This window comes from Mixophyes fleayi, chromosome 5, assembly GCF_038048845.1.
Source record: "Mixophyes fleayi isolate aMixFle1 chromosome 5, aMixFle1.hap1, whole genome shotgun sequence".
Classification (NCBI taxonomy): domain Eukaryota; kingdom Metazoa; phylum Chordata; class Amphibia; order Anura; family Limnodynastidae; genus Mixophyes; species Mixophyes fleayi.
The window spans coordinates 17,485,384-17,507,265 of NC_134406.1; the positions used below are offsets into that span (position 1 = coordinate 17,485,384).

At 40.6% G+C, this 21,882-nt stretch overlaps 1 protein-coding gene across 1 annotated transcript; it reads left to right on the forward strand.

The window, feature by feature from the left end:
• The first annotated feature begins 161 nt into the window (after positions 1–161).
• On the forward strand, positions 162–21,206 carry TATDN1 (TatD DNase domain containing 1). Its single transcript, XM_075211742.1, has 12 exons — positions 162–392; positions 1,962–2,027; positions 2,875–2,924; positions 4,813–4,876; positions 9,026–9,169; positions 10,415–10,457; positions 10,855–10,940; positions 12,652–12,692; positions 14,867–14,943; positions 16,044–16,114; positions 19,295–19,421; positions 20,707–21,206. Exons 1-12 carry the CDS (start codon positions 371–373, stop codon positions 20,807–20,809), a joined length of 894 nt encoding a protein of 297 aa, XP_075067843.1. The 5' UTR covers positions 162–370; the 3' UTR covers positions 20,810–21,206.
• Positions 21,207–21,882: the final 676 nt, after the last annotated feature.

Below are 21,882 nucleotides of genomic sequence, written 5' to 3' on the forward strand. Positions count from 1 at the left end.
AACTGCGACGGCGGCCATTTTTTCGGAGACTGAATTTCATAAAACCTAGTGCAATGTTCTTCACCAAAATGACTGCACGATGGAGACATGATGGACCAGACACTAATTTTATTCCCAATAATAATAAATATATTAATAGGACTTTGTGTTGGTTCAGTGCTCTCCAGTAGTATTATTCAAGAATATATCGTTTTATTTGCTGAGTGGTCAGTTATAATGGCAGCTACCCCATTATTTCGTTAAAGGTGGGTGTACCGGTATGGAGGAGTGCACCTTGTGGAGGGTGTATCAAGATGGCGACTGACAGTCATTAAACTTGCAGTGAGGTGATGCTGGGAGTGGAGAGAGCTTCGACCACACCGGACTCAACATGTCTCTCTTCAGATTCATTGGTGAGGGAGATCTGCTTTGCATTCCTCAGTTTTAAAAATGTGACTCTGGTATTATGTTATCCCTATGTTCAAGTACTGACCAGCAGTAGAGCATTCATTCTTATTTTAATATTTAATAACTATGAGTATAGTGACTTAGTCACATGCATTCACATCTATACAATGTACCCACTCACCTCTTACCACAGACCAGCTATGGCCTGAGTTATAAAGGGAGATCACTATACTATAGTGATCTCCCTTTATAACTCAGGCCATAGCTGGTCTGTGGTAAGAGGTGAGTGGGTACATTGTATAGATGTGAATGCATGTTTGTGCAAAGAATATGCTTGGTGGTAAATGAGAGGGGGGTGGGGTATTCTAAAGAGGGAGCAGTGTATTAAAAATACAAAACAGGATATTATTTTTTAATATAACTTGCATGATGAGCGTTGTAGTACCGTGAGGGCAGCCAAGAAAAGACCATGTGTGGTGTCCTTACATGCACTTCCCCGGTATCCAAGTGTCCCAGCTTATGTCACCCCTTGACCTGCCGGTGATGTTAAGTGCTTATATGAAAGATGTTATCCCTGCGCCAGTAATTACAGCGATGATAACAAATATTTGTTGTTGGACACTTTGTTGCAGATGCAGCAAAATCATCTGCATAATGCACAGTGTTGTTGATATCTATATTGATGCATTGGACCCAACTAATGCTGGAATGAAGTTAGTCCATTGGCAGATATGTGAACAGAATTGTAAACTAGTAGCAGAGAAGTGATCTCCCTCTGATCCCCAAAGTTGCCACTAAACCGATGTTTTACAATATAAATAATACTAAAGTAATGTTATATCATTCTGAAGTGAAAGACCAGAGTTTATTGTATCTGCAGTCCTAAAGGCAGAATACACTAACTACAGAAAGTCACTGAGTAAGGAACAGCTATATTGGCCTAAGACTCAGAGATCTACTTAAACACTCGGGTATATTTACTAAACTGTGGGTTTGGAAAAGTGGAGATATTGCCTATAGCAACCAATCAGATTCTAGTTATTTATTTAGTACATTCTACAAACTGACAGCTAGAATCTGATTGGTTGCTATAGGCAACATCTCCACTTTTTTTTCAAACCCGCAGCTTAGTAAATATACCCCCAATTTTGCAGCTATGACAATGGCCATAGTTTGACGATTTATTGCTTAAAGTCTTTATTTCCATTCAAAAAAATAAATATTGGAGAAATGTACAGTACTGCTGGACACAATTGCATTTCTCCAGAATAACTCCTGAAGAATTGATAAAGCAACTGTCTATGGATCCAACAATGTATAGTCTGTAATTAAACTTTATATTGCCTATGATTCTTGTAATCCAATCTCATAAGCGCTGGATATTGATCTGTTCCATAGTAATTGCAAGATAGATAAACGCCTCCCAAGCACAAGCAGTATCTGCTCTCTAAAGGATAAAACAGATAGAATATTGGACAGACTAATTACGCATAAACACATCAATTATTTCAGGTGTGTATATGTGTATAATACTTTCTCATTAGACATTTCTGTTTTTGTGCATTTTTCTGTAGATATTGGTATAAATCTGACAGATCCTATGTTTAGAGGAATTTATAGAGGCACAAAGAAACATCAAGGTGAGTGTGGATATGTGTCCAACTTTTTACTTTCGCTACATACTGAAAGGGTCATTTTTTTTTTTTTGTGTTATTGTATATTAAATATTGTGTCTTGTACCTATGGTTAAAGTCCCTAAAGATGAACATGAACAGAAATTAGTTCTATGCCCCTCTTCCTGTGAAAGGAGCATGTAAGTGAATGAAGTTTGACATAAAGGCAGTATGATATACCACTGTATACCAGCCCACTTTGACCAATATAGAGAGTGAGTGAGTACACACGAAATCGCTATCCGGAGATAATTATTTTTCATGAGGGAAGTATTAGCCAAACCAAAGATAGGTTGGAAGCACTCACAGGGTTCGAATAAGTGAAATAAATAGTTTAGCATGGTAAAGGTGGGTATTTATCATGGTATGGGGGGTATTTATTTCACTTTTTTCTCGCTCTTGTTTTCTCTTTCTGTCTCTTTTTCTCACAGTTGCTATATTATGAGAAACAATATTATTTGCATTTGCAGACAATGATAGGTAGAATAATATTACCCAGCAGCCACTAGTGGTATAGTGTAACATGACTGAGTATATTGGGCATGGGGAATTTGAGACACTTACACAAACAGTGCGTACTGCATGTCATTGTAGCCTAATATTCAAGGGTTCGTAATGTAGGTCTACTTTCACTGCTTAACATCCACCTGCACGCGCAATGGGGCGGACATTTTGTGGGATCGGCCAATTTTCATAACAATACAGCCAATCATTTCACTTGGAAACGGTGACATCAGTGAGACATTATCATGGTTCTAGCTGTGACTGTTCTGTGTTTGCTGTAACTTCAGATAACTTCTGTTTAACTTCACAGATGACTTTACAGATATAATTGAACGAGCAGTGAAAATTGGTGTACAGAAGGTAAGAGGTCTCCCGTTCCCTGGATAGCTTGATTTGGTTTCTCTTGTGGCTACTTTGATTTAATCTGTTATTATCTAGGCAGGAGAATATGACAGTAAGTGAATTTGCACTGATTGGGCCTTGTCACATGACTCTAGCAAAATAATGTTCCGATACCACATAAAAAAATAAGTCGTTCCACTTCACTTTCCTCGTTGCCTTGTCTGTTCATCCACTGGGTTTCAACTGAGCAGTCCCATGTTAGTGACCGAAACTGGACATAGTCCTGTTATGTTCTCTTACAGCTGTTCAGAATGTTATGTAGACCTAAAGTACACATTGGACTTTAAAAAAAAAAAAAGTGCCTGAGAGATAATGAACCCAGCATGCACCACTTCTCACCATTCTCAATCCAATGTGAGCTTTCTAAAAACCTGTGCTCATTGAAAGAATACAAACTTATTCTCTCTGCATATTTTCATGTATTTACCCATCCGTGATATGGTATGTGGAAGTCAGTACAGTTATAACTACTTCACCACCAGGAAAAAAAACACAATAGAAAGTTTATTTCTCATTTACTCAAAATCTGTTATCTGTATAGTGGTCGATGGACTGAAGTATCCAAAGCTACATTCAACCCAGATGACCGTTCTGTTTATTGTAGGATAACAGTAGACGGGATCAGGGAAAGGGTCATAAAATTCGTACTATCTCTATTTTCTACCTAGTTCAAAAACTTGAGGGAAAGTGTTTATATTAGGTATACATATCCTACAACATTCTACACTAGGGAAACTGGTTCCCTAGCTTTTGTGGTACTACAACATATACAACATGATAGTGGATCCAATTACAAAACATGAGAAGTAGCAAAAAGAATAAGAACGATCAGCTGTATCAGAAAGGTAGACTGGTTTGTGTTTCGCAAGCAAACAGTACATTTATTTATTTTTAAAGACTTTTCCACAGGTATAAATTATGCTGTGTACAGTTTAGCGATGAAATCAAAGTTGTTTTTAAGACCCTGGATAAAGTGGGTGTTGGCTGTGTTTAATGGTTCAATTCAGAAATTGTCTTAGATTAGAGCTTGTATTAATCATCATCATCATCAGTTATTTATATAGCGCCACTAATTCCGCAGCGCTGTACAGAGAACTCATTCACATCAGTTCCTGCCCCATTGGAGCTTACAGTCTAACTTCCCTAACACACACACACACACACACACACACACACACACACTAGGGTCAATTTGGTGGCAGCCAATTAACATTAATGATTTGTAGTTATAAAACTTTAATGAGTTGAGAAGGTTTATATTTAGGTCAAATCAAGGTACTAAGGTTTAGTGTACAAAACAATCCTTGAATTCCACCTTTTTGTTTTGAAAATCTCAATCATCTCTAATTACAACTATTAGATGATTTTTCTCCATCAGTTGTCATCCTAGGACACCAGGGGGTATATTTACTAAACTGCGGGTTTGAAAAAGTGGAGATGTTGCCTATAGCAACCAATCAGATTCTAGCTGTCATTTTGTAGACTGCACTAAATGAATGAAAGCTAGAATCTGATTGGTTGCCATAAGCAACATCTCCACCTTTTCAAATCCGCAGATTAGTAAATATACCCCCAGGGGTTGACATAGTACATGTTTAGGCCGTCTCTGATATATGCTCCATTACTATGTAGTCTTATGGTGGTCACTCTTCTGTGTTGGCCTAGGGCAAATGCCTCTTTTACCCATTATTATGATGGCCCTCGACACGATAATCATGGACATACCCATTGGTATCCACAGTTTAGCAGAATCTAAGCGATTTAAATATTAGTTAATATTAAAATAAATTGCACCCCATTGTCTTTCTCACAACATTGACCAAACCTCCTCACTTGTTTTGTACAGTTTATGATCACCGGAGGAAACGTACGTGAAAGCACAGAGGCGATACACCTGGCACAGACCAATGGTATTTATTATTGACTCTACTTTCTACTTAGATGAAGGTATATGGATCTGTATTGGCTTAAACTGTTGTTAAATTATAATAGTCCCTTCTCCGGTGAGGATGTGGAAGGAAAAGATAGATGGATAGGTGGGCAAAGTATACTACTCCGTGTGCTCTGCAATATGGAGGAATTTGTAAATAAATAATCATACAAATAAATGCGGCTGCACAATGATGTGAAATTTGCACAAGTGCAGCTAATTGTCCAGCGAGCGCATTACTAGCTGCATGCTGCAATTGCCGGTGTTTGAAAACCACGCCATGAAAGAGGGATTCACCTAAATTTTTGGGTTTGTGGTTACTCTGGAAAATGCTGTTGGTGGAAAAAATGTTATATCAAAGTCCAGTCTACTTCTGCTTTAGACCTCTTTCATTACATTAAACTGTTCTGTTTTGCTTTGCTCCTTTGTGTGTTGGAAGGTGTTTAGTACATTGGTGGGTTGAGCTTTCCAGTTCAAGTGCACCTATAAGGTATAAAGTGGGACCCATTAAAAGGTTGAGGTTGGGTTTATGTCACATTTGACCAACTAGATTATCCAAGCTCTGTTCTGGAAAAGGCTGGCAGCTATTTATATAATCCTGTCCCACAAAATGAAATCTTATTTTTCACCTTACTTGCAAAGCTAGGCTTACTCGTGTGCCTAATCCATATTTCTCCTGCATCTGTTGGAATACACAGGGTACATTAGGGTATAGTGTAGGGCATCCAGGTGTGTGGGCACTTTAAGAAACTTAAAGGCTGTCCATAACTTCTCACCTTCTATACTCCACTCCTGTTAGGCCTCCGTGTAGTTAAGTACCCCTGCGTGACAGTGCCACGCTTAAGGACTGTGTGGACTGTAATGTTGAGGGTGTACTTAAGTCCAATCTGCCAACAAACAATCTGCATGACGGGCGTTCTGCTGAGCCAGGATCTGCCATGGTGGGAATCCATCTTCTCCTCTTCCGGGTTTAGTGGTATCAGAGCACCATGGATGTCTGGGGGAGTGGAATCGTGGACGGCAGTATACATGATGGATCTCCTGAGGTATACCCCCAGATTGTTCTTTTCCACAGGGATCCCTGCAGGTCAGAAAAAATGTTTGGCCTTCTGCTCCCTGATTTCTTCAGGGTTGGTTATACCAGTTCCAGAAAATCAAAGAAGTTTGGGGTTTTATTCCAACTTGTTTCTGGTTCCAAAGCCCGATGGTTCATTCAGGCCGATCCTGAGCCTCAAATGTTTGTAGACCCAGTTGCGTATGCCCAAATTCAATATGGAGTCATTGAAGTTAGTAATTCACAAAATCAAACAGAGTGAGTTTATGGTGTCTCTAGACATCAGGAACGTGTATTTTCATGTTCCCATCTGGGAGGGCCATAAGTCCCTTCTCAGGTTTTCTGTTCAGTCGGAACATTACCAGCTCAGGGCTCTTCGTTTTTGGTCTCGCCACAGCCCCAACAGTCTTCACCAAGACTCTTGGACGTCATGGCGGCGCTGTTGCGGTCCAAGGGGTTTATGATCATTCCTTACCTAGATGATATGCTCAAGGCGGAGTCACCATCAGTGCTTCTGTTCCATGTCCACGTGACAGCGCAGACTCTGGAGTATCACAGTTGGATCCTCAATTTCAAGAAGTCCAGATCAACTCCCAATGGATGATCTTTATGGGTTTTCTCTTTGGCAACCCAACCAGAGGTTAATTTTGCCACCGGACAAGAGTCGGGCCTTACACAAGATGTTGCTGTCTCTATTGGCTGTCAGCCTTCTTCATGAAGGTTTTGTGCAAGATGGTATCGGCTTTCCAGTGGTCCACTTTGTTCTGTTTCATGCAAGGGAGTTTCAGCTGGAACTCCTCTGGAAGTAGAACAGATCTCACCTGAACCTTTCCAGGCAGGTGTGTCATCTTCCCTATCAGGTACGACAGTCACTCTTTTGGTGGCCACAGATGGACGATATCTACAAGGGTCGCCCATTCTCAATTTGGGATTGGACCTCCGTGACAACGAATTCCAGCACTCTGGCCAGTGAGGAACATTTGCTGCATGGCAGAGTGGTGAAGATACTGTCGGACAATTCCCCAACAGGGGCATACCTCAATCACCAGGGCAGCATCAGGAGTCCAAGAGATAAACATGCAGGATCAATCAATGAGTCGAAAACCAGGCTTGAGCCATCATGGTGGTTTTAATCCCAGGGGTGGAAAATTGAAAGACCACCTTTCTGAGCAGGCAGACTCTTCACCCCAGGGAATGGTCTGTGTGTCCAGATGCATTTCATTAGTTAGTGCACAGATGGTATCTCTGTTGAACCACAAGATCGAGATCTTCTGTTCCAGTGCAAGATATCTTCGGGAAGTCTTGGTAGATGACATGTCTGTACCCTGGTGGTTCGACCTTGTTTACCTGTTTCCTTCACTATCTATGCTTCTGAGGACCAGATTGGCTTTGGAGGGCCTGGTACACCATTGTTCTTTCCATAGCAGTGGGTCAGCCATGGCATCTGATGCTCTGGCCAGACCTACTAAGCCAAGAAGTGTTTTTTCATCATAGTTTAGAATATCTGGCTTTAATGACTTGACTGTTGAAGTCATGATTCTTCGGGCCAAAGATTTGTCTTAGGCAAACTATGCTTTGGGCTAGGATGCCAGGTTCATCCAAAAATTATTATTGGGTCTGGAGGAGGTATATTACCTGGTGTGAAAGGAACCCCAGGTTGCTTTTGTTTTTACAGGATGGGCTGGATGCTGGTTTGTGCCTTAGCTTTCTTAAGGTTCAGGTGTCTGCTCTTTCTGTCTTTTTTTCAAAGACGACTTGCTTTGATACATGCTGTGCAGTAGTTCTTGCAGGGGAGTCTTCATGTACGTCCGCCATGTCTTCCTCCAGTGGCTTGGAATTTAAACTTTGTGTTGATTGCTTTGCAGCATTCCCCATTGTAGTCTGTGGACTTGAAATTCCTTACGTGGAAAACTTCCTTTTGTCCATTTCTACAGCTAGAAAACTTTCAGAGCTGGCAGCTTGTCCTGCCAGTCTCCTCTTCTAGGTTATCACGAGGATAGGTCAGTTCTTGGACCAAACCTTCCATCCCATGGTGGTGTCCCAGCACATTAACCAGGGTATTGTTATCCTGGGTCTCACCTGGAGTCTGTGTTCAGAGGATGAGGCTTCTCTTCGTTCTTTGGATGTGGTCAGAGCTTTGCGTACTTATGTGCATAGGACTTAATATGTGTGCAAGACTGAGGACTTTTTAGTCTTCTATGATGCGCAGCCTCTAAAGTTCTGTTGCTCAGTGGATTACGTCTATAATCCATCAAATTTATGGTGGGACAGGGCAGCCTTTTCCTGAGAATCTACGGGCTCACTCCACCAGGTCGATGAATGCTTCCTGGGCGGCACGGCATGGTGCCTTGACTGAACAGCTGTGTCGGGCAGCTACCTGGTCCTCTGTTCACACTTTTACCCAGTGACAGGTTTCCTGTGTTTGCATCCATGGATGCCAGTGCTTTGCGCTGTTTCTTCTGCGCGTTCCCACCCATGATGGCAGCTTCGGACATCCCAAAAGGATGCAGGAGAAAATTTTATTTCTATACGTGCGTTAAAACTATTTCTCTTAGTCCATTTGGGGACACCGTGTGCCCAACCTTGATGCGGTGGTTTCTCCTTTTGTGTGACATGTTGTGTTTTATGTTCGTGGGGATGTTTGTTGTTTTCTTCCTTTTCTGTTTCTCTATGTGTCTCCTTTTCTGTGGGGCTTGGTTAAACATAAACTGAGGTCAAACAGAAGAGGGGTATAGAGAGAAAGGAGCTATGGACCTCTATTAAGTTTCTTAAAACGCCCGCCCGTCTGCATCCCTACACTATACCCCAATGTATCGGGTGTAACCCCAATGGACTAAGAAATGGATTTAAAAATCCTTTCTTAACAAGGATCACCTATCATCTGCCCACATGATGATGTCATCTTGGGCCACAAATACAAGTGCTTATATGAAAAATGACCCTTACTTATATGGTACCTGGTAAACCAGGATCAGTGAAGGAGTTTGGGGTACTACGTATAGGCTCGTGCTGCTGTCTTGTTCCTGCTTTTCTATCATTGTTGTCAGGAGAATTCTAACCACACAAACTTGTCAGATCGATTCTACAGCACGGTCGGGTGCCACCCTACAAGGTGCGGAGAGTTTGAGACTGGAGACCCTGACCGGTATTTATCTGAACTGCAGAATCTACTGGACAACAACAAGGGGAAAGTTGTAGCTGTCGGGGAGTGCGGCCTAGGTAAGTGAAGTGGACATTTGTGAGCAAAGAAAAAAAACAAAACAGTAAATCCCCGAAATTAAATTTTTATACAGGAAGGTTATAGTTCATTTATATCCTAAACTTCTGCCGCAGCTCTGTTAACAAAGTTAAAGTATAACAGAGTAATAAATCTTCCACTCAATTAACTGAAATCACAACTTACATCAGTTAAGCTGCAGTAATATCATTGGCCCATGTGGATAAATTCACCAATCCACACAGTGTATTTAAGCAGATCCAGTCTGCAGTCATGTAATAAAATGATCTAGGACAGAGAAACAATCCCCTTCTACCATTGCAACTTACTGCAAATGGGTGAGATAGACAGCACGATGGACATTTCTTCTAAATAATTAGTAATTATATTCCTAAATTGGCTGATAGTTGCACTGTGTGTGTGTCCCCATTCTGGGAGACTAAAATCTGATCTGGTCAAAGTGGAATCTATCTGTCAGGGTGGAAAATTAAGTTGACTTCCATCAGACCTCCATATAAAGGTGTTTTGTACCATCAACTATTAAAAAAATATATGCTAAAAGTATCTGATCCTCTGCTGTCACTATACCACTGGCAAGTCAGGCGGAATAGTGCTCAAAGGAAACGTCCTTACCCTTATTAGTGGTAAAGAAATATAGAAGTCCTGATATGGATGAAGCATTGTTTTTTTATTGCAATAGAGCATGCCATCAACAAAGATGGCACAGCTGAACAGACACAGCACTACAATGAGTTTATACCCTTTTACTTACCGCCACCTAGTGGCCATAAACTGTGACTTTCCCTCCAAGGGTTAAGTTACACACACAAGATTCCACCAGTGACACACACTATTATGAAGATCACATTAACCCTGTTGCATACAACTACTATTATTAAACCAGTAATCCTTTAATTGCCTTCTCGTTAGCATGGTACAAATGCCACAAACAGCAACCAATGAAATACACACTAATCTGTCCAAACAGTTTGTCTAAAAAGCACTATAACCTATGTGTTTTCTTTAGTCTGATTTTGATACGTTACAGAGCACTTTTTACACACTGTCTGTGTGCCATCATATTACACATAAAACCTTTTTTTTTGTTCCAGTACTATATCAAATGTAGACATGGGTCAGAGGTAAACATTGTCTTCATGCTTTGTTCAAAGAAATCTCTTGTTTTAAAATGCAAATGTAACATTGAAATACAATAGCGGCATTGTTCTATTTTCCGTCCCTAACAGACTTTGACAGGCTGGAATTTTGTCCAAAGGAGACGCAACTCAAGTAAGACATATTCCTCTAATGATATTCGGTTACTTTGTGAAATATGAGAGAGGTTTGTGGTCTAGTTGTCTGTTTCTTTAGGATGGTAAATGTATTGTCACTCAGTGAGAAAACTTGTTAGAATCTTGTAGATAATCTGAATATGCTGTAGTTAATAAATATATCTATATCAGAGCTGTGTATGTTGCTAGAAACCAGCGACATTACTTAGTGATGTCCGATACTCACAAGGTACTGTGTGTAGGTGACGGGCCCTCGTAGAGTGGCTAAACACTTACCTCTCCAGTAAACATGCAGAGGCTGCCCCGGAGAGCTTACAATCTAGGCTAGGAGGCCGAGATGGATCCTGAGTTAGAGATGTACATTCGATGTATAATAATCTTTCTCTCTGAAAAAGGTATTTTGAAAAGCAGTTTATTCTGGCCGAGCACTCGAAACTTCCAATGTTCCTGCACTGCAGGAATGCCCACAAGGAGTTTTTAGGTAGGTCCCTGCGGGTTATAAAAGGTTTATATGCATATGGAGAAACAGTATATTGGCAATTCTAGAAAGTAAGAAACATCTGTAATAAAATTCTGTATCTGTAAATGACAATACCTTTGCTACGTAATTAAAAAGTGAATCCTACAGAGTCTATTACAACAACATGCTGCTGGTAGTATATAAAATACTTAGGTTGTTCTATACTGTGAACCCCAAAAAGCATTGAATCCCCAAGCGGAGCAGTCAGTCTTGCTGGCTAAAAAGGAAAAGTGGAGGTGACGCTAGCTAGAATCTGATTGGTTGCCATGGGCAACATTTCCTTTTTAGAATGTTTGATAAAGCTACCCCGATTCTTTTTATTTCGTTAACTGTAGATATATTTCACTTGATGATAATAGTGGTATTTTTCTAACATTTGCTTTCTATTTTTAACATATTTTTAGCGCGACCAGTCCCATGTTTAATGATATACTAAATAAAACCTACTATACATTGTCATAGGATTAACCCCACACATACTAGTATGATGTGCATCATATTTATACGATTTGAAAATCTGCTATAACTAGATTGTAATATAAATAGATTTTTTCCTATATTCTAGTTATGTTGGCTTTAGATTACACTGGTCCATAGTTACTTTGTAGATACAAATATAAATATAATTCTAAGTGTTCTTAACAGATGGATTAATAAATTGCCAGATGGGGCAGTTTGATGTAGATGTGACATAACAGTATAATAGTTACTTACTTAGGTTACTAAAAGACACATTTATTAAGGTAAACTTTTAATCAATTCCAATTTTTTTGATCCAGAGGAACGAAATTAAAGCTAACAGTGAGACTGTTGCAAACCACATTTACAGTAAAGAATCCTTCCTATACTGATGGTGGAACTGTCCTTTTCCATTTGCAGTTGATGACTCTTTGTTCTCTGTAAGGACCTTGGTATGAAAAGTACATTAGACATCTTCATATTGATCTCGGATATATAATATCTAAATGGAAATTCCTTACAGCGCTTCACAAACAACCGCTGCAGTTACATTTACCAGAGACTCAACACACAAGTCCTAATATAAACAGAATAAAAATAAGTATATGATTCTGCGCTATTGAATCACTCGGACAGAGAGAGTAAAAATTGTGTACAAATACATGAAAATACTTAAATTCAGAAATTTTGACACATGTCGATTCTTCTCAATCTCCGAAGAATAACATGGATGAAAAAAGTAATGTAGATAATAATAGTGTAATTCTGTATGGGTGTGGCAGTGACTCAGTGGGAAGCCATGTTAATGACGTTACCCAGAAGTCTACATGTAAAATATCACAAAAGTGGAATGAGGCGAATATTCAAAATTTCGAAATTTAAGTATTTTCATGTATTTATACATATTTTTTTTATATACTCTGTGTCTGAGTGATACAATAGCGCAGAATCATTCACTTATTTTTATTCTGATCTCAGATATACATATTATAATTATATATTAATTAGGTCACCTCTAAGGCTTTTTTTAAAGTAACAAACATCCCCTTTGTTGATGAGGTTTCCTGTTTCTGAACCCTCTAAAGTTCTCTTATGTCCTAACAGTGAGGAACCCAGAACACAGCCCCATAATAAAGATGAGGTCTGAGTTACTGAGTAGATGGACGTCCTCTAATTCTTCCTTTCCTGTCTTTTTGCCTTTGCTGGTATTCAGATATAATGCAGAGGAATCGAGACCGCTGTGTTGGAGGAGTGGTAAGTATGGAGGGGGCCACATCCGCTACAGAATCGCTGTCCTTTCGGCTCGGTTCCCTGTTGAAGTACATGACAGAGACAAACATGATGAATCCTCTGCTGGTTCTTACAGCACCAGACGGCAGGGTCAGGAAGGAATATAGATGTGCGGTTGGATATCATGCAGTGCATTCTCCTCATTTACTAAGTGCAGCTGTATGATCAGAAATACAATTTCATCTGCAGCAGAGTCACAGATCGTAGAAACAGTGGTGGATTAAACCTACTAACAGCACTATGCAGTTCTATAGCTGTAATTACCCACTGAATCACTCTAATGTGCACTCTGTATATCCACTGAGTTTTAAATTTCCTTAGAACACACAGTGAGCCCCACATTCCAAGTTCACTAACACACACGGCGCGCTCCTAATCCCAACTTCACCGACGCACCCGGCGCGCTCCTAATCCCAACTTCACCGACGCGCCCGGCGCGCTCCTAATCCCAACTTCACCGACGCACACGGCGCGCTCCTAATCCCAACTTCACCGACGCACACGGCGCGCTCCTAATCCCAACTTCATCGACGCACCCGGCGCGCTCCTAATCCCAACTTCACCGACGCACATGGCGCGCTCCTAATCCCAACTTCATCGATGCACCCGGCGCGCTCCTAATCCCAACTTCACCTACGCAACCGGCACGCTCCTAATCCCAACTTCACCAGCGCGCTCCTAATCCCAACTTCACCGGCGCGCTCCTAATCCCAATTTCACCGACGCACACTGCGCGCTCCTAATCCCAACATCATCGACGCACGCGGCGCGCTCCTAATCCCAATTTCACCTACGCAACCGGCGCGCTCCTAATCCCAACTTCACCAGCGCGCTCCTAATCCCAACTTCACCGGCGCGCTCCTAATCCCAACTTCACCGACGCACACTGCGCGCTCCTAATCCCAACATCATCGACGCACGCGGCGCGCTCCTAATCCCAACTTCACCTACGCAACCGGCGCGCTCCTAATCCCAACTTCACCAGCGCGCTCCTAATCCCAACTTCACCGGCGCGCTCCTAATCCCAACTTCACCGACGCACACTGCGCGCTCCTAATCCCAACATCATCGACGCACGCGGCGCGCTCCTAATCCCACCTTCACCGACGCACACGGCGCGCTCCTAATCCCAACTTCACCTACGCAACCGGCGCGCTCCTAATCCCAACTTCACCGGCGCGCTCCTAATCCCAACTTCACCAACGCACACGGCGCGCTCCTAATCCCAACTTCACCTACGCAACCGGCGCGCTCCTAATTCCAACTTCACCGGCGCGCTCCTAATCCCAACTTCACCAACGCACACGGCGCGCTCCTAATCCCAACATCATCGACGCACACAGCGCGCTCCTAATCCCAACTTCACCGACGCACACGGCGCGCTCCTAATCCCAACTTCACCGACGCACACGGCGCGCTCCTAATCCCAACTTCACCGACGCACACGGCGCGCTCCTAATCCCTTATTATTTCGCACCAGAGTATTTGTTTCTTTACAGCTCAGGGTACAGACCCAAAAGTCATGAAATATTCTGACCCTTGAAACATATTATAGATAATTAACATTGAATCTATATCCTCTTGTTTCCAATCCAAATTGTAAAGACTGTGTCATAATATGTTATCTGGATGATTATGACAGTCGCGTCATTCTAATATGTAATTCACAAACTGATTGTTCAGCTGCCTATTAGTGACGATATAGACCTGTTCTTTTCCCTGTACCCAACTCACTGTTGGCTAAAGATGAACAATATTTTCACTCTGAATATTTGCCTCATTCCACTTTTGTGAAATTTTACAAGTAGACTTCTGGGTAATGTCATTTACATGGCGTCCCATTGAGTCATTCCCACACCCATTTGACTTTTAGAACAGGACATCCTCCTCCAACCTGCTTCATCCTTGTTTGGGCTCCTCAGTGTGGGTCACTTGTCCTTGTCAGCACATGAAGTCACTACTCCAGTGTATGAATTCAATATAGAGTAATTTATATGACAATCTATGAACACAGGTTTTTATCATTCCATTAAGACACATCGGAGATAACCAAGCCACACGATTACAGTGATCTAAGATATTTGTTATAAATCTGTATAATGTAATATCAATTTGAACCTCTTGCATCATATATTTAGGTTCATTCATTTGATGGTACAAAAGAAGATGCAGAAGCCATAATTAATTTGGATCTTTACATTGGCATTAATGGCTGGTAAGAATATATTGTTTGGCAATCCATGACCAAAAAAATAAATAAACAAAGCATATTAATGATGAATGGACAATAGGATTGTATTAACTGGGTGAGAATCGTGTAGGTATTTAATTTGAGTTTGAAAAATGAAGAGCTGTCAAGCAGTTTTCATTGGTTGTGACGATGACCTCGGGGACCATAATTACTTTCACTAAGGAGAGTTATTAATGTGACGACTATATCACTGCGCAGTGTTCTTGGTGTTCACCGAATTCTGTACCTTATATAAATGTTCTCAGCCTGCAGCCTTGTGGTTTTATATGGTCATTGCAGTGCGTTGTGCGATATCTATCTATATCATAGGTGCTAAGGCTTGTACTGAAGCATCTTTAAAATAATAAAAGTTTATTGTACCAAGTTGGTAGTGAAGAAAATGATACACAGAATATGAAAAGTTATATGCAGAGTTTTTGTCCTGTTGACTGGGGGGGCAATGGGAGAAGGGGCTGGTTTGCGTTATATTTGTACCCACGTGACCCGCTCCCTTCTAGTACATCACTCAATAAAACGAACAAAGGAAGGAAAAAAGTTTATAGTCAAAAGTGAAGGTCATCGTGTTCTGCAGAGGTCAGCACAGTTCACAAGGATATTCAGTTATCTGTTTGTGATAGGAAAGGTTGATAACTGTTAGTGCTCAGCCTTGGGCTCAAGTACATTCGTTTCAGTACAAATGACAATAACCTCTTCACTCACCTGACTCATTAGTCAGCACAAAGTTTTATAGACTAACAATATCACATGCAATGCCAGTATGAAAGGGACACTGTTCTCCCCAGAGAATTTTACCAGCCTGGTGGCATTAAGAAGCAGCCGGGTGGGGTCAGTTGTAATACTTTGCAATAATATTGAAACATTTTGGACGTTATTGCCCACACCTGGCAGGACTGGTCAGACTGGTGGTCAGTGGTCTAACACACACACAGATTTCTGATTGGTTCCTGTGGGTGATATCACCATTTTCCTCTGCATCTGTTTTTAGAAGTACTCCTTAGTTTAGGTGTCTGACACGACTGATGTGTATTTGTCTGTTATTTATGTTGTTATTTCTAATCTCCTAGTTCATTAAAAACAGAGTCCAACCTGGAGGTCCTTAAATCCCTTCCCAGCGAGAGGCTGATGATTGAGACAGGTGAGGTTCATATTGTGCATCAGTTCATTATTATGGGACTGGAAACTTCATGTTACAGTGAAGAAAGATCAGACTAAACCAGGGTTTCCCAAACCCAGTCCTCAGGGCTCCCTAACAGTGCAGGTTTTCCAGATCACATGTGACATAATTAGGACCACCTGTGGATCTGTTACAATGTGTCAGTCAGTAATGAATACACCTGTGCTCCAGCAAGGAGATATGGAAAACCTGCACTGTTGGGGAGCCCTGAGGACTGGGTTTGGTAAACCCTGGACTATACTCTGCAGCGGTTATGGGTACATGAAATAAGTCATTTAATTCTAAACTCTTTGATTGGTGCAATAGCTGATTGTTCCATTCACTTTTTTTTTTTTATTAAAGTTATGGGGTAGATTTATCAAACCCAACAAGGAAAAGCGGAGGTTGCCTATAGCAACCAGATTCTAAAATGTACTAGGTAAGTGATAACTAGAATCTGGTTGCTATGGGCAACACCTCCACTTTTCCTTGTTAGGTTTGATAAATCTACACCAAGGAGTCGGATACTACTATAGTAAGATACAGGTCCTGTCCTTGTGTTACATAACACATTAGGTGTATATTATAAGACACCAGATACATATATCTGCATTCTGTATATTTAAAACAACTATGTAAAGGATTAGATGAATAGAGCTTCTCCTGGCATTTACACACAACAGTGGCAGTTGTGTTGTTGGCTGAAACATTAGTCAGTAGTCATCAATAAGTGCTGCATTCTTATCCATTACAGCCAAATGTTCAGCACCCAAAATGTCTGCTGACACTTAAAGGACTACAACACCCCCCACCACGGGTGTGAATGCAACCACTACGGATTCTGGTTAACAGTGATAAATGTGAAACTTTGAGCTTCATACAATAAAATAACATTCTAAAAAAATCAGTTAAGCTGTGTCTAACATATGTTATTTATATTTTCAGCACTGCTTCTGGACTAGATTCAATGCTTATCAATTATAAAGCTCATAAAAAAAAACAAAACACTTTTTCAAGCACCTTATTTTTTCCCTTATCCACTCAGATGGTGAAATGTAAAACAAACCCCAAAACATAATTCTATAGCATAGTACATCAAAAATTCATATCTAAAACAAACTGTATACAACCCAAACAAATGAGTGGAAAAAGAAAACGTGCTCATATGTGACAAACAAACACCTCTAATTGTGCCACCAGTGTGAATCCACACCCCCAGTTTACTTTACACACACAGATGCATCTAATAGTTTAGTTTATTTCTGACGATTAGGACAGGTGAGGTTCAATTGTGCATCATCATCACCATTTATTTATAGGCGCCACTAAATCCGCAGCGCTGTACAGAGAACTCACTCACATCAGTCCCTGCTCCATTGGAGCTTAGTCTAAATTCCCTAACACACAGACACATCAGTTCAGTATTATGGGATTGAAAAACTCCATATTACAATGAAGAAAGATCAGGCTATACACTGCATCTGTTATGGGTACATGAAATAAGTCATTTAATTGTGAATTCAAAATTGGTGTAAGGCTGATTGTTCCAGTCACTTTCACTGGGTTTGATAAAGGCAAAGGGGGTAGATTTATCTTTTTACCTAGAAAGAAACCTTGAATAGAATATGATCTGTTTTATTCTTACTTATGAAAACAGTTAACACAAAAAAAAAGTTAAAAATGTTAAGCTTCAAAAACAATGCCCGCTGGGGTGAAGTCTCTCACCTGACCTCAATGGCACTGAAAACCTGGGGAATGATGTAACATGGGCTGTACAAGTTGTTTTTTCCCCAGGCCGGGTGTACCAGGAGGGAACCAATGCTACTTAGCATTGGGCTGGGGCATCAGTAAAACAGGGACTGCTGCAAAGTAGATTGGCCCATTACTGAGGGGGACTTTTTGTAAATGTTTTATCTTTAATTTTTCTTTTAACTTTTGAGAAGTCTGTTAGGTCAGACCGTCACGTTTCAGCTCTCGCCTCTTACAATGTCCTCTTTTCTTGTTTTTCCAGTGTGATGGTTTTTTTTGTCCATTTTTCTCGCTACTTACCCAAAAAGACTCACTGCTATAATAAAATCAAAAAGGTGCTTCTACAAAACATTCGTTTAGGGGTGTGCACATTTATGCACCCAGCGTACTATAGGGATTTTTTTCTTCACTTTTCCTCCCTAAAAATTGACCATTAGCTTTTCACTTGAATTTTGTTGGTTACAAGGTCACATTAATGCTGAACACCGTCCTAAACTGACTGATCCTTCCCATTACTAATGCCTGCAATTTCAATAGGGATATGTAGACTTTTTATTTCCACTGTATATCTGCGCTATATAAAGAGTAATAATAGACATATCTAACTGTAGTGTATATCTACCCTTAGCCTAATGTGCTGGTTGGCGTTTTGTTTTGGTTTCTTCTTTATACCGTAACTAAACTGTCTGTTTTGCCATCATCCACTTCTTTATTTCTTTTAGCGCTACATAACATGTATTCATGCACCTGGGTTAGTTTTACAATGTGAACCTCAGTTTAAGAAATGCACCTGGAACAAGCACCCCCCCTTAAATAAAGCAAAGGGGGTGTCCTATGCAGAATCATTACCTCAATGGCCCAGAAATCCTACTTGTGCTCTCAGGAGGTCACTGACCACGTGACAGTGTGATACGATCCTTTAGAGGTTAAACTACCTGCGTCCATTGAAGGCAGCAGTAGTGTGAGCGCAACAAATATTCATGAGAATGCAGCGTGCACTAGACACCAGTGACATCACAGAGGCATTCTGTGCACCCTGCAGAAACCAAAATGTAGTTTACCTATTACACTCCTCACATCCTCACAGGTGTTTTTGTCTCCACTGTTGCACAATCCTGCATGTAATATTTTCACGCGTCATGTGACAAGTGGTCAGGCCTATGTATCAAATATGTAATAAGAGGCATTGGGCAAGCTAACGGGTGGCGCTTCTTTGTGCCAAAATAGTTATATTGTTCTTTCTCCACCGCTCATAAAAAGTGTTAAACTGTGGGTATGTATAATGCGTGGCTACAGTCTGCATCAGATGTTATATGCTGGGTAGTAATATTGTAAGCACTCAATGTCGAGCAGGACATCAGTGCTGTAGGTTATTCTGATGTCTGACTGTATTGTCCTGCATTTATGGAACAGACGCCCCCTGGTGTGGGGTGAAGAATACGCACGCTGGCTCCAAGTATGTGAAAACCACTTTCCCGACTAAGAAGAAGTGGGAGTCAGGTCACTGTCTGAAGGACAGGAATGAGCCCTGCCACATCATGTAAGTGTCTGAGCCAGCTGGGATTATTGGCATGTGAAAATAAGAAAATGCTGTATTTAACCATGACTCTGCCTTTTGTTATTTCATAATAAAATTAACATAATCATACTTAGACCGCCATATCCTGGAGACAAACATCATATGCAAATTACTTGGGAAACTATTTAGCTTGATCTATCATTATAATTTCCTTGCTGTCCATGGAGAAAGTCTGGGGGCAGTCACACAGCAGTATACATATGTAATATAATCACTGTGCTAGTTAGCAACAGCCAAATATTTTAGGAGTTAGACTAAAAATGTAAGAGCCATGCACATTTGATATGATATCCATAGACCATCTGCACGGCCTTCTGGAGTATCAATAAGATGCTTCCCCCCAAGTTAGTCTTACATGCATTGAAACAATGGAGTTGAGCTGTATGCTGCATATGATATAATACAGAATTTAGAACCTACATGCATGGGTCCTGTTAATTTACAAACTGTTGTTACAGGCTGCAGAGACACCAATTCCTTCTATTCAGGCAGAGTTGGACCAACGTTTCCATCAATATTACAATGCACACTACCCTGTCTGTTTCATAACTTTATGAATACAAGTAATAAAATAATTCAGTCTTACATGAAGAAAATATATTTTTATAATTGTACTACTTTCATTGAGTCTTTTGATCCAATCAATCTGTATCTTTGTTCCCACTAGAATAGAGTAATAAATTCTAGCTATATTTACACGCTGCTTAAACCTCTGCTACAAGTATATATTAATTTATTATACTTTTTTTTTTATGACTGCATTACAAAAAACCCATTGAATGCCAAACTCTTCAGGCAGGTTACAGACACAGTCACGGCTGAGTTTCTTATCTTAGGAAACATTAACCATGCTACTTCCCAAGGACTAGATATGAAAACCACTGGCCTCCTCTGCTTGTATTGAGTTCTATTTGTAAATGTGTTTTTTTTCTAATTACAGGGGTGAACTTTGTCCAATGGCTAAATCTGTGCATTGGTTACTATTTAGTTTCAGCATTAAGGTCATTAAACAATTGTAATGAAATCTGAACATATTACACTTATATAATAAAAGTTACACAAAATAGACTAGCTTTTGGCCATGTGCATGAATTTTGTGCACCTGAAGGGTGAAGACTATGAAGTCTGGGTAGCACAAAAAGTAATATTGTTGCCATTTCAAATTTAACACTTTGAATCAGCTTATACAGTAAATTTAGGAATATGGCTTATTTGATACTATAACAATGTCAACTTTATATTGCAGACAAGTCCTGGAGATATTAGCGGCAGCAAGAGAAGAGGAGCCGGAGGAGCTGGCCCAGACTCTCTACACCAACACAACCAAAGTGTTTTTCCCAGACGTGTAGAATGACAGTTATGGAGAAAGTCATCACTATCTGGACCACTGCTAGCTGGGATCCAGCCTCTTCCTCACTGCTTCCAAATACACAGAAGAAAATGATTCAAAAATCAAAACAATGACAGGGATCCTCTTAGGGATGTGTTTTATCAGCAAAGCACAGAAGGAACAGGAGATTTCAGGGACCATCACTGAGGAAGCATTGCTGAAAGACATACCCCTAAGAGCGTGACTCACCTGCACTCTGTCTGCTGCTTTTTGAATCCTGTTTTCCTACAGAAATGATATTCTACATGTTACCCTTAACGGGACAGTCTGCTGTCATGTACTCAGATTAACATGGTTCTCAGAGCAACTGTTACAGCATTTACAGATAATTTTGTTGAAATAAAGAGTGTAATAAAGGATTTCAGCTTTAATGTCCTTTTTTTCCTTCTCCATAAGCTCAGCTTATATCATGGTAGCTCAGACTGCCGTTAGATCACCTACCGAGCCAGATGGTCTCACCTGCCCCCCTCTCAACACAACCAGGAGCATCGAAAAAGTGACAGTTTTCTATTTCCAAAGATCAGGGAACACCCAACAAATGCCTGGACCAGCGCCTCCAGTATGGTGTGCTATAATGTTATACAAATCAAAGTGGTAACTGCACTGAGACCTATTTTCATTTAAAGTACAAGATACCTGGAGAAGGTGACAATATTTAAACCAACCCGTATGTTTCACTTCACCATAAACTAAGACTCAAATCTCCAGTTGATGCCAACTCTGCACATAATACAAGAACGTGTCACACACGATTCTTCTGCATGCTGCTTCCATAACTCATAAAAAGAGAATGCATGAAGCCATTTATAGCATTAATACTCAGGGATAACATTTCATCTTTATCACAGGATGTAACATTTACCAGTTCAGCTTCTTCTGAAACCGCAGTCTCCAATAACATGTTATACAAACCACCCACAACACATTGAGATGCAGCAGTTACTCCCATGGGACAAGTGCCAATTGGCTGTTACCAACTTGTCTACTCCACCCACAGTGAACAGGTCTGATCATGGCTTGGCCAATCAGCAG